Consider the following 17,758-nt stretch of genomic DNA (forward strand, 5'->3'; position numbering starts at 1 on the left):
ATTTCATTATCAAACTCCTTCAGATTGGACATTGTGACTATTAAAGTAGTGTCGAAGTCCAGAAAACCACAAATCATGGTCACTGAGATCAAGTTCTGAGAATCAGTGATTCGTAGCAGCAACCATGTTCATCTATACAGGCGACAAGTTATACTTATATTGTTGGCTTTCACTCTAGATTCAGTCTGACATTTAGTGATATATAAGAAACATTTAAGTGCAATATAAACGAGTAAAAACAAATCTAATGGCAAAAATATGAAATAAAAAGACATAAACTTAAATCAAATAAAAATTAGTGACTTTAGTTTATCGGAAGATCAAACTGCTAATGAGTATATATATATAAGGATTATTTTGTCCAAAACAAGGACTCACTAATCGTTAACCCTGTGTCCGCCCGTCGCTGTATAAAGACAGAGAAAACTTCACTGTGATTGTGATAGGTTCTCCTTACCACCAGGTGAATTCCTAATTATAACGGATCAACCTTTTAACATTCAAGGCAAGATAATAGGAAGCATGTGCCTACACAAAGTAAGGAGGTAAATAAAAACTCTACGCATTTCGTATTGATCTTGACGGGAGGTTTTCGGCTAAGTCTAAGTAGTTTAGACTATTGCATCAGCCACATCCTAGAATCTACTCCCATGTGGATGTAGGTATGATCAATTTATAAAATGAAAGGAAGTCAGTTCACTGCTCTCGTAAAAAATCAGGCACTAAAAGGAAGTGTACATTTCGGAGTAATAAATGTTCGGTTTCACATAAATGTTTGGTATCTCAGAATGTACTCGTAATCTACAAGGAAATAGACTAGTTGTAAACATCTAGGAAATTAAAGTGTTTTAAAACAGAATGTGTCTTAAAAGTTAAAAATCTTATGAACCCGCTGGAAGTTGAATTCCTCGATTATTTCTGTTACAGTTTCATTATGTTTTCGGGTAACTCTTAACCATCCAACTTAAGCGGTTACAGATCCACAACACAGCGTACTGAATGTAGAGTGATTCGGATGCTCGACCGAGCCCCCTTCATAAAATGGTGCTGCCAGACATACGAAGCTATTTGTTTTGGGGGTTTGTTGACTGCCACAGATTTCACTGATTTCAAGCACATTCAAGTTTTATCTTCTCGCTTCCATCATATTTGGACGAACCTCCTGTCCTCCCATATTGTCAGGACATTTTATATTACTTTGGTTTAGAAGTAACACCTGCCTCAGTACTTCGGAAGAATCTCAGCTCCAACCATGAGTTGTTGTGAACTTTCTACATGAAGATTTTTCAAATCTCAGTGTCGGGTTTAGTAGGATTAATTGGTTTACCCTAGTTGTCGATTTTATATCTAGTTTCTTTTTCACGAGGTGGGGTCGCTAACCCTATGTCTAACTAGCAGCTTTTGTCGGTCCCTGAAACTGTTAGTAACCCTACGGTAAATGAATATACATTTTTCTACACTTGTTTTCGTACAACTAGGCGATTTGATTAAAAATATTAATGTTCAAAAAACAATAGTTGGACACAAAGGCAAAATTGGGAGAAATACCCCAAAAAGACAAACATCAATGGCAATTAATGATTAAATAATAATAGGTTATATGAAAGAATGTAGCTTTGGGGAATGTTCGTTTGGGTGAACACCATAAATTGGACATCAATCAATGGGTCAATGTTCTGCTGGATGCTCTGAGTCTATGATATGACAGAAAATATAAATTACACAGTGCTTGAGAGTGAGAAAGATTGATTTTCACACCAATGTTAACTGGGCCTAAAACGCATACAGAACTGCTATACTATATAATCAACTTTCGGGGTTTATTAAGGAGCAATTGATAATGACAGATGTAGAACTACATTTACCACGCAGTATAGCAATAAACTGACATGGTGAAAGCGGATGGCATTCAGAGTTCATGCACAAAAATTACACTTATTTGATGAAAACATGAATGGTTATACAATGCCAAGAAAATAAGGAAGGTATTTTATTTTACCAGATGAAAATTATTGACTTTCTTCGTCACTGTGTCGCTTATTAGTTGGATCGATTGTCTTTTGGAACAAGAAACAAAGAGATGTTCAGAACAGTGTACCAATGTTTCTTCCATAATGACTTAAAGCTTTTTGATTGCTTCAAACTGAAAACCGTTTTATTCTTTCAAACGGTCAATATATGGTTGCGCGCGCTTAGGTCGGTTGGACTGACTTATGATTTTTACAGTGCTAGCTATATTATGATCAGTTTGTATGCTCATAGCTGGTTAAGTTAGCTGAAACTCGTCATTTTGTCGTGCAAAGTATGACTGAAGTCAGGAATGATTTTAACGAAGTGAGTTTTGTACAGGTCTAGTTATGCTGTAGAAATCTGTGGATGACTTAGGTAAAGATGATTTAATCCGACTGTTTGCTTACCTGGAAGGGGAGCTGGAAGCAAGAGACATAGCACTTGGTGCTCTAAGGGTGGGTTGTTTTTCAGTGAATTACTTTCAGTCTGAACATGTAAATACGGCCAATCTAAGGGCTAAATATGGTATCGTGGTAAACGACCAACAGAGTGTCAGAGACTTAAAGGATCCTTTTCAAGCATTACGAAGAGATTCAGTAAGTTTGGTTTGTACTGCCTTCATTCTTAGCTGTGCTCACCTCTATGCGATAGTGAATCTGCTTTAAAGCCATTGTATGATAGCCAGTTATTACAGCTAGAGAATCTCATATCATCTCAAAGGTATGCTCAGAACAAAATGCGAGACCAACTAGTCCTCATGGAGAAAAGATATGTCAAGGTAAGTCATATGTTTACATCCGTAATTGTTTTACAGGCGTGTGAAGAGTTAGAGGAGGAACGTCGAAAACACGAAAGAGATGCTGCTCAAGGTGACGACGTCTTAGTTATGCTTGAAAAGGAACGTGAGAGACTTAAGTCAGAGGTACTTCCGGTTTTTTGCTTAATTTTCAGGTTGAGTATGAAAAACTGCAGAACAAAAAGCTTACCCGTGACTTGAGGCGTGTAATTCTCAGTTGGAGGGAACAAAATGTTCTATGTAATAAGCAGAAGTTTGCTGCTGTTACTCTCATAAAAGAGCGCAAACGTCTTTCTAATGAACTTGCTAACGAGCAGAAACGTGTGATTGAGCTGGAGCTATCATTGCAACAGAATAGCCTCAATACGAAATCACTTAGTTCAGAATGTAACAACTCTGATAACAAGATGACTGAAACAGTTGGTTCAGATAATAACGTGTGCTGTAGCCGTCAGTGTGAGTTGTTACGACAAAAGCTGGCCGAGGAAACGGAGAATCGTAAAGCGATTGAGTGTAGTTTTGAAAGGTAATTTAGTCTTTAGTTCTGACAAACTATATGTTATCTTATAATTTTGTGATACGTTTTGTATTCTTTGAGTTTTCAAAAATGATGTATCATCTAGTGTCGTTTTACTTTTGTAAGATTTATTGCTTGTTTTACATCTCGTCAATATACCAGTCATGTTCTTAGAGAAGGGACTGTATGAACTCGGTTTGTAGAAAATATTTTTCCTTACCTGTATGAACTTGTCATATTATTCCATTGTGAGTAGAAAAAGCAAAATAGTAAGCGTAAAGCCTATCATTATTACAGCAACAATTGCACTCAAGCTCTTGGGGATTTAATCAGTTTTGACTGCTCGGGAAGGTATTATTATTATTATTATTGTTATTATCATTATTATTATTATTATTGCTTGAACACATAAATATTGGTACAAAGAGGCACAGAATACATATACTCTACACAAGTCCCTTGATTTGTGTGTGCGATGTGATACTACTCGTGTGCCACACTGGGAACCTTCGACCTAAAGGTCTGATCCACAAGGCAGTAGAGCAACGTAGATAAAGTTCCATAGTAGTCGGTGACCGACAACTGGTTCATACGCCATATGTTCCCTCAGAACCCTGGAGTTCATCTTCACCATTAGTTTGGAATCAGGGTTTTCTAACTTCCCTAGGTGGACCCTCTATATTCACTGACCAGATTAAAGCGCTAGACATTCGCTTTTCGTCCTCTCGATTTCATAAACAACAGGCAGTGAGTAGAACTTGTTTGGTAGTGACTGTACACGTGTGGCTATGTGAGAGCATTTCGATAGGGAAAGCGGACTCTCCTCACCCTCGGCCGTACCAGGGCGTTCGGAGGCAAAATCCAGGAAGGAGTCGTTTTGTACTTAGAAGTAATGTGAATTGCACAAGCGTCCATCAGTTTTGTTTGCCCCGCCTTAATATAGTAAGGTAAATTTTACAAAGTGAATACCGTAGGCATCTGAATAATAGTACCCATGATGGAAGATAAACGAACAGAAAATCAATTCATAGAATAAAAAGTTATGACCGATTGTGGAAACTCCATTTCTGTTAGAAAGTAGGGGATGATTACCCCTTTACCACTGCAATCAATTTCAAACCACATCACTTAAACTCTCCAGTCCTTGGTCACGATTGTTTCATGGACCATGACTACGTAGTCTACATCTTCCTAAGTAGTTTGAACCATAAGATAGTAACTTTTTGACCTGATGCCACTATTCGCGGATTTTATTCCAACCTACTCCGATCACCGTTACGCATCTTAAGAGGCGTATGTAACACATGTCTTGGCCACCTGAGTAAATGGATGGATATTCAGTTCAGTTGATTTTCTATGCTTAACTACTACTATCCTTCGTCTCTACTTGATTGTCCCACCGAACTCCATGTCAATATTTCATCAACCAACAACCCACCGACGCTGACAATACTGTCAAGATAGTTGGTGGTCATCACTTTAAAGTATTGGACAGCACTCAAAGAACCAGCTTTACAGTAAATTATGTTTCGGTGAATTAGGTTATTCAGTACCGTTTTTTCACAAGCATCACAAACACAATTTAAGCACGACAAGGTATCTCTCGCTTAAAGCCATCGGAGCTACTCGTCTGCTTCAATAAAATTTAGTAAAGAATATTTCTAATCTGCTATCCAACGATTATTATTTGTCTTTTCTCGTTCAGTGGTTTACTTTCTGGATAAAGCCAGTTAAATACTCATTTGCTTAAGTGATCTTTGTTTATCTGCTTGCTGGTCATACTAAAAGTACGACAAATAAATCGTGGTATTGTTTGGTCGGGGTATAGTTTTTTAGTAAAACTCATCTTACATGGTTTATGGCAAACGAATGTGATCATTGTTTAAGAGTTGGGGCTTAACAAATTCCTATGAGAGTGTAGTTGTTTGACTTAACATCACATGAAAGATCATTTTTCGGGTTTCAATAAATGCAAACTCAGCTCACAAACATTGAGATACTGTCCACCCTTAAATACCCTTATCCCGGAGTAGAAGTAGACTCATCTTTTTGGAGTAATTTCTTTCATCTCAACTTATCATTTTGGTTAAGCATTGCGAATAATTAAGTGTTCGGACATCAAAACGGTTGTATACTTGCTCTCAAGAAGTTACTGGTTAATTCAACATTCATGTGGCGACAGTGAGATATGCCAGCCTAATTTACCTTTAGTATCACCACAAGGTTAGCCTGACTAAAATGTCAAATATACGACTCTTTGTCGCTAGCAGTTTTTTTATGGCTTTAATCTGGCCTCATCATGACGAGATTATACGATATTCCTGTTTTCGATCTCTGCTACTTAAATAGTATTTTCTTTATTTTGAATAATGCTTAAGTCATAAAATGTATTTGGATACTGTTAACAATGTTATTTATTGGATAAAATTATCTAAAAGTATTAATTTCAGTTACTCGAACATATTTTACGTAATTCATTTGAGCCGCATTTACATCGTAGGTATTGGAGCTTTATATAAGAACTTTTTATAGTCATTGTGCGATAAAATACAGTTATTTCAGAATTTTTATTGGGACATTGGAATTTTCTGAGTTTTCGGGAAGTACAACATCGCCATAGATAAAACAAAACTGTCAGATTTTTCTTAGTACTTCAGGACTTCGAACTTTTGTTTTTATAAGTTTAGTAACAGAACATGAATTATAGTAGGATGGTCATTAATTATGTTTTGGTTACTTCTGGGATTCACGTAGACGTCTCGTAATACGAACCTTTCTACCGTTTCATGTTTTATACGGATGATATTAGTTAATAGAATTTGTAAAATAACTTGCAGGTCTTGAATGTTTCATCTGCTAATATGCGCTTATTCCACATTACAACTGATTATTTAATGAAAATGTCACGTCTTTTTATGAATGTGACTATGTTGCTTCTCTGTGTGAATTATTTGGACAAAAAAAGGAGTGTCGTGGTATATTAAAAACTTTATTCCCAAATATTCGTACATATTTCCTAATATATTACTGTTTTTTATATTTTCTTTGCTGTATCTTTGTATTTCAGACTTAAGGCAGATTATCAAAGACTGGTATCCGAATCTTATTCCAAGGATACTACAGCCAATCGTCCTCCAGAAGATTCAGTTGGTGTTAGTGTCTCATTGGTTAACGGTCCATGGATTTCTACTGAAAATTATAGTAGTCCTGAGTCCGTCACTGCAAATTCTTCAATCAGATTCAAACCGAATCCTCCTCAAAGACGATCATCTGATATGCCTACTTCCGTTTCACCCACCTCTAATATAATCTCATCCGGATCGATTCAAATTTCTAACAGTTCAAACCATATAGGAACTACTACTTCTGGCTCTTCTCAAACAGTTGTTGAACAATGTTCATCTAGATCTCCCTCTGGCAATGTTGGTGACAAATCAACCAGTCAGTTGTCCGTTGTCCCTCCATCAACTACATCACCACCTTCTAGATCGTCCACACCATCACCACCCCCACCACCACCCCCTATGCAGTTACATTACCCTTATCCTGGGATGCAGGGACACTTAAACCATACTTCAAGAAGTCATAGCGGTCCTCCACCTTTCCTTCCAAGCACAAATAATCGCCCTATACCGAATTCAGTGTCTCATACAGCTGTTGTACAGTCCGCTAAATCTAGAAACCTAGCTTCTCACCAATCAAGTCCTCCTTACCAACCGGCATATTCTTCTCCGAATCACACTGTGGTTATCCCTGGTAGAGCTGTTAATAATTCCATTTATTCAACACGTGGAGGGTCACGTAAACCTATGTCTGTGAATGTTCAGCATGCCAATTTTCATCACAATCCTCACTCATCTCCTCGCCCTGTTTCCCCTTTTATCCAACTTCAGTCTAAACCTGCCTCAGTTGCTGTTCAATTCTCTCAACACAGTAGTTTAGCACCAAATAATACTTCACATCCTTCCATTGGTGGGCATCATTTTCCCACTCATTCGTTGCATCGTTCTCATCCTTCTATTGCTAATCCTATACCATCAAATGTTAGACCACGAAATCCAATCCAGAATAGTCAATCAGGACTTACTGTAGCGGTATCACTCATGGGAGGTGGGCACGTATGTGTAAATGGAAAATAATTTAGAACTTTCTGTCTATATTTAGATATATTTCTAGTGTTTTTTAAGAGGAATTCATTTCTAGTTCTATGTTTTTAAGTATCAACGACAAGAATGACAATTACAACGTATATATTTTTTTATAAAACTAGTCAATACGTGTACAGCTGGATACATACTACTTATTGTATAATCTAAATGTCATTGTAAGCAAAGTAATGCGGTCTTCAAAAATTCTAGTCAGAAGTCTTAAATGTTTACATCTAACTATCAGTTTCGGATAAAAAATATGTATACATTTTTTTAATATTTTTGTGACATAATTAACCCAATAAATATTCTGAAGTAATGTGCAATTTTCCATTTCTAGTTTTTCATTAATTATTACAGTGTGCAGGTACTGCTGATATAAGTATTATCATTATTACTATTGATCTATCTAATTTTGTTTCCAGTTTATTCATTCTCTTTTGTTTATTGAATGAATGGTTCACTGTATTTACTGACTGTATTTACTTAGCAAAAGTTTGTGATTCCTTATTTTTTGCTTTTATATTTTTAGTTCAGTATTTAGATAATTTAATCCTTCTTGGGATAATTCTTACCAATGAATTAATTTAATTGTGGAATAATATGCATTTTACTATGATAGTGAAACAGAAGTAATCGTTGAATATTTTATGTTTACCATAATTTACTATCTTTGTATCCCTGTGTTTTGTTCAGTAGTTTGTCTCTTCTCAATCAGCACAACGCGGTGCGTTGTTTACTGATAATATCAGAATTCATTTATGAACTTAAGTTAAATTACATAATGTGTAAATTAATTAACTTTGAACAATTTTTTTACTGACAGCCAAATATCAATGGACAATTGTGTATAAAATCAAATTTATGATCATCATTAGGGTTCGAGAAGTTTCATATTTATATTTCAGCTGTTAATATAACAAATACAAAATTTCTTTCAGTGATATTGTTCTGGTGTGTTTTATTGATTGAATGAAAATTCAGTTAATAGGTTTAACAAGTCTCGGCAGGAACTTTAATATATCGTTCAGGTAAACATCCATTTTTTTTTCCATGAATAGTTTCATGCAATTTTCTATAGTCAATCAAGAAACTTTCAACGGTTTTCTATAAAGATTTTCTAATGAGTTGTTTATGGTTGTTAGACTTGTTTGCAGATCTGAAAGATTATCCATTGGCACATATGACTGCAATAGGTATAAAAAACTTGAACGTTCACTAGTTTTCGAAGTTATTTGTTCAAGAACTGTATGGATCCGATTGTAAGTTATCGTCAAGCACAGTTTGCATTTATTTATACGAATGTTAGATGTTTAGCATTGAAAATGTTGTTTTGTGATTGCAGCATTTAGCTGGGTGAGTTATGTTATTGCTGTTGATCTAATTTGAACTGCATAAGCTTTACTTCATTTCGATGGAAAAGTGTTATAAGTGAATTGAAGAGTGATAAAATCTATTAGCACGAAGCAGTACAAATATAGTCTAGTTGGACATGCTGCTTAAATAATAATTTGGAACAACTAAGCAATGAGTGATAAAGTTTAAGTTTCAAGAGTTCTGCATAGGAATAAAATGTCTTCAACTGTCACATATTTGTCTTATCATACTAAGATTTTTGATATCTTAGGGATCCCCTAGGCATGTAGGTTGATCCGAGAATGAAATCCCAGCTACTTTTCGTTACATGAATGCATTCATAATTTAACGCTCACCCACTGAGTACCCAGATGTAGGGAATTATCATTCGAATTTAGGCTTCTCACACACTTCACGGACACAATCTCATTTGTGGGATTAGCTGGTATTTTTAGCTTGGTAATGGCTGTAACGTTGGCAGCTATTCTTGATAAATTGGTGGGTTAGTTCGAATAAATTCATTGGGACTTGACGCCATCTATTTAGTAATTCGTGTATCATTGCTAGTAGCATGTTGGTACCCGCTATCATTTTGATTTTTTAGTTTAGAGGATTCAGTAATGGATTTCTGGTAGTAAAGAACCTGGTGGGTCGGAGTTTATTTGTGAGAATTGAATACTTGAATTGGTTACCAACCGTGTTCGTAAGGTCATGACGTTCATATGCGGTTAAAAATATCGACGTGAAGAATCATCCCACATTTCTTAGTCTTCAGGTGATGAATGATCACCGCACTTGCATTAATAACTTGCTTGAATCAAGTTCTAGCATTTTTTCCATAGAGACGTATATTACATGACAGCAACTGGGTCTTCCAGGTATCGTTTTGGGAGTCAAGTTGATCATAAATACAGTTTCGGGCTGCAACCAAGCATCAAAAGTGATGTTTTCTTTTGGATCGTTTGTAGATTGTTAAATTTCGTTGACGGTACTATTGGTTGAAGTCGCTTTCTTTGATAATAGTGTATCATTTCTGTTAACAAACATATCCATTAATTTTAATTGCTGTCCTAATAAATATTCACTTTACCCAGGTTCCATTACCATTTACTAACTCTTATAACCATCCTTTAGTTCTGACAAAGGAATAAACATAATTAAGCAATATAAACTGCATGTTTGACAGAGATACCTCAATAATTACAGATCAAATGTAACTACATACAACTATTTCCTAACGAGTCCCCAAACATTTGATAGTCATAAGAAGGCCTTTTTTGAGTATAAAGCCATACTGTTCCGGGCGATATTGTTACAAGAACAGTTGTATACTTACTCAGCCGCATATTCCATTTGTCGTATTAATCGGCTAATAGAATGCCTTACTCAAATGACCACTTTTGCATAATTGTGTAGAACAATAATTATGAAGTTCCAAGTATTTCTTGTCATGCTAATCGACAAATGTTTCAGGGTAAATCATATAACTAATTACTATAAATGTCTTCTCATTCCATTTTCTTTTGTTAATGCTCAAGAATACATCAAATAACCAGGTCTATGAATGAGTTCTTTTAAAGAATGTATTTTTTCTTGAGCCAAAGTATGTCTACGATAAATGTTTTTTCCATCAAGTTTAATAGATGCATTAAGAAAAGTACTCTATATAAAACCACTTGGTAACTTAAAATACTATTCAAACAAACAATACTAAGTAAATTTCTGTTCATTGTTTGTTTCAAAATTTTTGATTTGTTTTACTTATGTGAGAATAAGCTGAAGAATAAATAACTGATGTCAAGAAAAGGGATTAATAATATTAATGTTTACGGGAAAATGGTTGTTATCCATCGATTTCTTAAACTTTATTCTAGACTTATAATAAATGAATTTAATTATCCCTTCCAACCTGAGCGGAGAGGTGGTCAGTGTATGACATGGTGTCGTGGCATGAAAGAAAGCTGCAAAGGGCTGGCTTCTGTCAGTTCTTCACGACACCCTGGCTGGGGTCCAAGAGATGATGCAACACAGTGGCTAGAGATATGACTCAGAACAGAAGCCAGTGGCGATCCTACTGTAACCTTCTTTTACTTTCTTCATAAAGTGTGGTTATAACTTTCCTAACTGAAAGAGTCTCCTGGTTGTACATTTCAGTCCCCCCCATCATTACTCTTCTCTTTTTTTCATCCTTTTTTCTTTTATATATACGCATCTTCCTTTTTTCTCTTCCCATTCTCATTGTTTTGTGTGGCGCATATGTATCTGGTGCCCCTTTGTACCAATATGTATGTGTTTAAATAAATAATTAAATAATTACAACCTAAATGTATTACTTTCTTAAGAATTCGATTAATACATTCTACCCGAAGTTTGTTCTGATGATGTCGTTCAGAAGGTCAACGAATGCTCCACAACTGTATTTAAATATTCCTATTCTTTGATAATCGACTGTTTTACGTTGAACTTTCATTGTAATCAATTTTGTTTTATACACAACGATTATTACTGTAAAGCTTGAATAGACTACAGCAAGATTTATCTTCAGTTTTATATAAAATCACTTTTAATATTTATACTGGTTTGTCGTAGCAATGTGATGATAACCTTGTTTATATGTCTGATTTACTTATGCATCGATCGGTATTTGGCTGATGAATACTATCATCTGATTGGTTATTGAAAATGAATGACTTATATTCATGTGGGCCATATAATTCGAATGACATTTTATATGTACATAGTCATTCAATAAAAAAAGATGAATAAATGGTGATATAACTAGTAACCACTTTCTGTCACTTGCCAAAAAATGTTTTTCAAAGTTTTATAAGTCAATTGGCTCACATCATGTAAATAGGTTATCACTATGTTCTGTGAACTATGCTTTCTTACTAAACATTACTATTATGCTAAGCAAAGATGGATAGTGGCTAGCAGTGGAATCCAGGACGCGCGTTTCGTCCTATTTGAAAATAAAAGCGATATCATTCAAAACACTATAAAGTACTAAGCATCTGTAAAGTCCTAGCTCGGATATTTATTAGTGATTTATTCATCCTATTCTTTTTATGTCTAAAGTCAACATCAGAGACATGTCAGAGGTTACGTAACATTTATTATTTAAGATTCCAAAGAACACAACTAAGTGATAAATTCGCTTTATTGGGATAAATCTACAACTGTGTTAATTAAAGTGAATAAAAGAGTTATCAAATCTTAATCAAGAAAAATTCATTTTCCTACACGTTTTGGTTTGATCAGTCTTGCTCGTATTTTAACTCTATTGGATAAACGGAGTACAACACAAGGTGATTAAAATTACTTGACTAAGTCACTCAAAAAGGCTTCACAATCTCATCGATTTAAAGTATTCCTTTACAGTTTATAAAAGCAAACCTCACTTAATGTAGATAATTCTTTGAAGGCTCCTAATGACTGACTGACTTTAGACTATACATTTCAAATAATTTCACCTTTCGATATCATCGCCTGCTTAAACTGTCAGTGTATAATAGACAACGGGAATGAATCTGTTTATCGTCTAATCTGAAATCAAATAGGTGATCTATTTTTCGTTGATATAGTTTATTAATTCGCTTTCGCGATAAGCACAGGCAAACATCTATGCCTGTTTAAAAACGTTTCCACCTGCCTCTATTCTTCTATCTATCTCAGCTTTTCATCATTGCATATATCTCCGTAAGTCTGTGTTAAGGCAAAATAAATTGGCAATAAAATGTTTTATACTGAGAATCCCATATTGTACTAAACATAATACTGAATGAAGCCACTGTTATTACTTCATTACACTAAAGATTTGAAACTTTTTGTTTTGCCGTTCACAATTAGGCGTTGTATTTGGTAATTTTTCGAATAACAAGTAGTTCAGTTATTGTTGTAAAATGTAAAAATGCTGTGGCTATTTGTTAAAAACTGGGGCCACAACTGGCTTCTTGCTTCTAGCCCCCAAATGCCCTGGTACGGCCGAGAGTGGTGAGAGTTTGTTCTCCCTCTCGAAATGCTCTCACATGGCCACACGTATATAGCCTCTCCCAGGGAAGTCCTACTCACTGCCTTCTCGTAGCGAGGGTGTTGTTTACGAAATCGAGAGGACGAAAAGCGAATGTCCGGCGCTCTAACCGGGTTGGTGGACACGGAAAGTCCATCTACGGGAAATGGAAAACCCTGATTCCAAACCAATGGTGCTCATGGGCTCCAGTTTCCTGAGGGAACAAATGGCGTATGAATCAATCGTTGGTCACCGGCTACCATGGGACTGCATCTCCTCACGATGCTCCACTGCCTTGTGAGTCAGACTTTTAGATCGAAGGCTCCGGGTGTGTCCCCCTAAGGAAATCATCTGCTTCGGTCTGGGCACCCGGGTAGTATCATAGCCCTCACACAAATCGAATGAGATTTGTGTGGCGCATATATATCTGGTGCCCCTTTGTACCAATATTTATGTGTTTAAATAAATAATACTGTATAACTGAACAAATACTGTTATGGTTTAGTGCAAGGAAAAAAGCAATACTAGAGATAAACATTTTATGATAAACTTATAATAAATCTGCAACTGACTAACTATTACGTCAAAAATACACTGAGTTATATCACATAGACTTATCTAGTAAATGGTCATTTTTCGATATATCGAACTATGGTATGTTTACAATTTGCAATATCAATAATTTAACTGACTTAACTAACGGATTGAACTAAATTATTGAGTTACATATTTACTCCTTCCTAAAATTCATTAGCTTGATTTGGTCTTTGATGATGGTGACAACCCCGTAGAGGTAATAACCACGGTAGAGACTGTAAGTTATATTAGTTAATATCCCCATTTGTCACTTACTAGTTATTTCACAGAATCAATGATGTAATATGACGTATTTTATGAATGTTATCAATATGTTTGTTGAAAACTACACCATATACTGTAGGGGGACACTGTATTCGGAAGCGTGGTATTCAATTTAATATGATTTATCAGTTAATTATGCATCTGATGAACACTTTATGAGGTGTACTTTGTTCATTTAGCTTGGACAAAACTAACTTTTAGACTTGAAATATCTTTATTGATATATCTCTAAAAGAACTGTAATATCTTCAGTGTTCCCATATGTTTTATGACAAATATGAATGTTGAAGATGAGTACAATTCACATAAACTGGTTTAAGTTCCAAACAGCTAAGCACAACTGAAATGATAACCACTATGAATACCTGAAAAAGAAACATAAACAGTTTACTGAAAGAATATATTCAATATTCTTGAATCGCGATAGTTGTTGGAAATGATCGGATTACCCAATGTGGTTTTATCAAATATCTATTTTGTTATAATGCCTCATTTCCTTATTATGAAATCCTTAATAAATTTAAAGGAAGTATTTTGAATGGAACGAATTCTGATAAAATTTCTGATGACGTTATATCAGATGTCAAGTAAAGTCCCTAATCAATGCTTCGATTATTCAACTGACATAACAAGAGTTCCCGAAGCAGTATCAGAACCAAAATAACTATGCATGATATCGTCTCCATATCCGGAAAATCCAAATTAAGTCCGCGAGTCTGAGATTCAGGGTAAGGTTCAATGCATCGTATGGCAGAAATGAAGGTTAAATTGGCTGAACCAGAAATTATTTCAAAGTTCATGTTCACCTCAGAAAGTTTAAGATACAAACTGTCTCGAATTCATCATTCCGAAACTTTAGATGTAGTTAATTTTCAAAAAATCACTCAGTGTTTTTAGAAAAGTGTTTGACAAGCAGACGTTACTTTACAGTATTTATTATATTTATCTGTGGTCACCAAACGAATCTGATAATATTTATACTTATCCTACAGAGTGAATGGTTCATGTACACAGGTAAACCTGGTCTCAGTAAATCAAAATCATTTTACTTGCAATATACCTGTATGTATTAATTAGCCATCTACTGAATATGAAGCACATGTGAATATTCTATTAAAATGCTTATGAGGTGAGAAAGGTCTATATGAGTCACATGCTTTGTTAACTATAAGCAGAAATGCGAAATGTGCTCTTTGTATTATAACAGGAATAATGGCATCGTATGGTATCATATGAAAGGTAAAAATGGACCACATACCATATTATCTTTACAAGTCAAGATTGCATAGAGGGATCATCCAAGCCCTATGTATACCCACGAATTCCAATACTCACATATAATGAAGATGCGAGTAATGTGAAGACATTTCGGTCAATAAAGTCCAGTTATTTATAAAGTGGGTGTGTAAAGATCCTCCACTGAATGAAAGAACAGGAAATAGAAGACATAAGGCTAAGTCGGTTTTTCCACATGAAACTGAAATACCTGCCCACTTATTCAGCTAAAAGAGTGGGAGGTGGAATTGCAGTTAAAAAAGATCACATTATTCAGGTCAATATTTTTTGTATCATTTCATTATGAATTTCGATCAAAGTGGTAGGTGAGAGCTTCGTTCACTGTGACAATTATATTCTGTGTATCAGTTCAGGTGAACTATATTTAGTGTATATGCTCTTACAGCAACTATATGTATTTCTCACCTGATATTATTGAGTGTAAAAATTTGTATATAAATGATTGTATTTCGGTTTAATGGTGATATGATTTTGGGCGGACGTGATTTTTGAAATTTGTTTGGGGATGTGTCTCTGGAGAGTCATCAATTTTTCATGTTTTAACTTTGCATCATGGGACTCTCAGTAGTTTCCGATTGTCAAGTATAAGCAGTAAGACTGAGAGCCCAACATAATCAACAGCTACATCAACAGGAACGATACGCCCAGATGAAATTTCTCTCTTGTTTGATGATTATAGTAATTATGTGACATCATTTTGCCAAGGAAGCTATATTCTATAAAAGTTGTCTACTTCCAGTCTTATTTCATTCGTACAGTCATTGAAATTTCTTAATTACACTATTCTTTACCACTACCGACGGATTACAAGTTTCGTGTTGATTTCTTCGGATTTCAGATTCATTCTTTTTCCAAATGTCATAATGTTGATTGCCTACAAATAATAATTTGTTGATCTACTTAGTTGTAGCTGTTCGTAAGAATGTTGGATGGTTTCAGATAACCAGGAGTAACTTTTGAATTCAGGTTATTTGACGACTGACACTCACTACTAAGTTATAACTTGAGGGATATAATACTCTACACCCAGCGACTCAGAAACTTGATCAATTAATCATTTTGATCACAGTCAACCACTTATAAGAAGTCTTAAAACTTTTTAAAATGGAGCACCTATATTTGACCGTCAATATTTATTTTACAATTAGTGTTATTCAATCAGATATTTTTCCGATCATATGAAAGTCATATGATATGTGTATTCAAGAATAAAATCTAACTTTATTCTATACTTGGATTATTGATTCATAAATATTAAAGTTCTACGAAGAATATCACAGAATCTGTCGATAAAGTATATATATATATCACCAACGTAGATGATCTATGTCGAGTGATTGGAGGCCTACTAAAGTTAGACGGGAATGATGTGATCAACAGCTAACTTCGAAATTACACGTCACCGTCAGCACCTAACATGGGTTACCCCTTCGTCGTATCAAGGTATTATGGCTGCTTTGAAGACCACATAATACAAAAGAAGTTATTACAGAAATGTATTAGTAAAATTAGGTAAAAGGGAAAAGTTGCAAGCTCCACCTCATGAACCAGTCCATGGCGTGCAATTAATTGATGCGCATTGGTTGTCCTTGAACTTGACGAGAATCGGTGAACATTTAGTAACCCAACTACCGGGCCCAGCGGTATTTCACTTGCCCTATATATATATATATATATATATATATATATCCTACAATGGCATCTCAACAGAGATTGAGTATTTCCTAATTCAGTTAAATCAATAATTATATGATTTCTTTACATTAAACGGAATAAAACCACTTGATTCTATGAAAAAGTACAGTTGCTTTCTTGAATTGTCCAACTTGGGTGATTTATTCAGTGACAGCAATTTCAAAGATGGGATGAAAACATGTTAGGTTAGTAGGGGATACTATGATAAGATTTTATGTACTTGAAAAGATTGAACATTTAAACACATTTTTAAATTATAAAATGATAACCTAAAAGGCTTGGTATCATAGATTTTACCTTATTTCGAAAGTATAGAACTACTTATTATGCTACTTATAAACTTGATTGATATATACTTCTTAATCCAATCATATGATATATCGAACTGTAGGGGATCATAAAAATAAATAAGATCTCATAATTAAATTCATGGTTCTAGTTACATAATCATACATTGTGTTTCATATTAGAATATAGTAGACAAATAAATTTAGTTAAGTAATCACTTAATTACTTTGAGAATTCATTTTCATTTCATTTTATTGTAAATATTTCCTGATAAACAAAAATACAATACTGTCAGCTGATTTAATGTGTTATAATATTTAGATTATATTTCTATTCATTTCTGTCATTAAATTAGGAAGAAGTTTATTTAGTTCCATCAACAAATTTACTTTTCATAGTTGAAATCATGAGTCAATTGAAGCTAGACCACAATGGAAAACCTTGAAGCACTGGAAAGCCGTTTCGTTCTGCTATGGGATTTCTCAACAGTGCGCATCCACGATCCCACTTCGCCAGATTCGAAACCAGGACCTAACAGTCTCGCGACAGAGCGCTTAACCACTAGACCACTCAGCTGGCATCACATGGTGTTAATGTCTAACTTCAACCAATCCATGAAGTTGAGCAACTGTTCACTAATTGTCTTCAGTGAGTTCCTATCTCACAACAGACGTGGTTTGAACTCCACTGGTCACTGCTTCTCACTAGGACTCCAGGAAATATTTCGTGAAGTCAGTCTCCAGTGAGCATATGATTATAATGAGAAGGGGTTTTGTGGAGAT

The 17,758-nt window shown here is 34.9% G+C and overlaps 1 protein-coding gene across 1 annotated transcript; it reads left to right on the forward strand.

The window, feature by feature from the left end:
• Positions 1 to 2,179: 2,179 nt before the first annotated feature.
• Positions 2,180 to 7,462, forward strand: Smp_060860 (hypothetical protein; the record flags this gene model as incomplete). Its single annotated transcript, XM_018795646.1, has 6 exons — positions 2,180 to 2,334; positions 2,367 to 2,606; positions 2,639 to 2,788; positions 2,825 to 2,932; positions 2,962 to 3,332; positions 6,391 to 7,462. The coding sequence occupies exons 1-6, from the start codon at positions 2,305 to 2,307 to the stop codon at positions 7,460 to 7,462; spliced, it is 1,971 nt and encodes a 656-aa protein (XP_018649938.1). The 5' UTR covers positions 2,180 to 2,304.
• Positions 7,463 to 17,758: the final 10,296 nt, after the last annotated feature.

Source organism: Schistosoma mansoni, chromosome 2, assembly GCF_000237925.1.
Source record: "Schistosoma mansoni strain Puerto Rico chromosome 2, complete genome".
In the NCBI taxonomy this organism is placed as follows: Eukaryota; Metazoa; Platyhelminthes; class Trematoda; order Strigeidida; family Schistosomatidae; genus Schistosoma; species Schistosoma mansoni.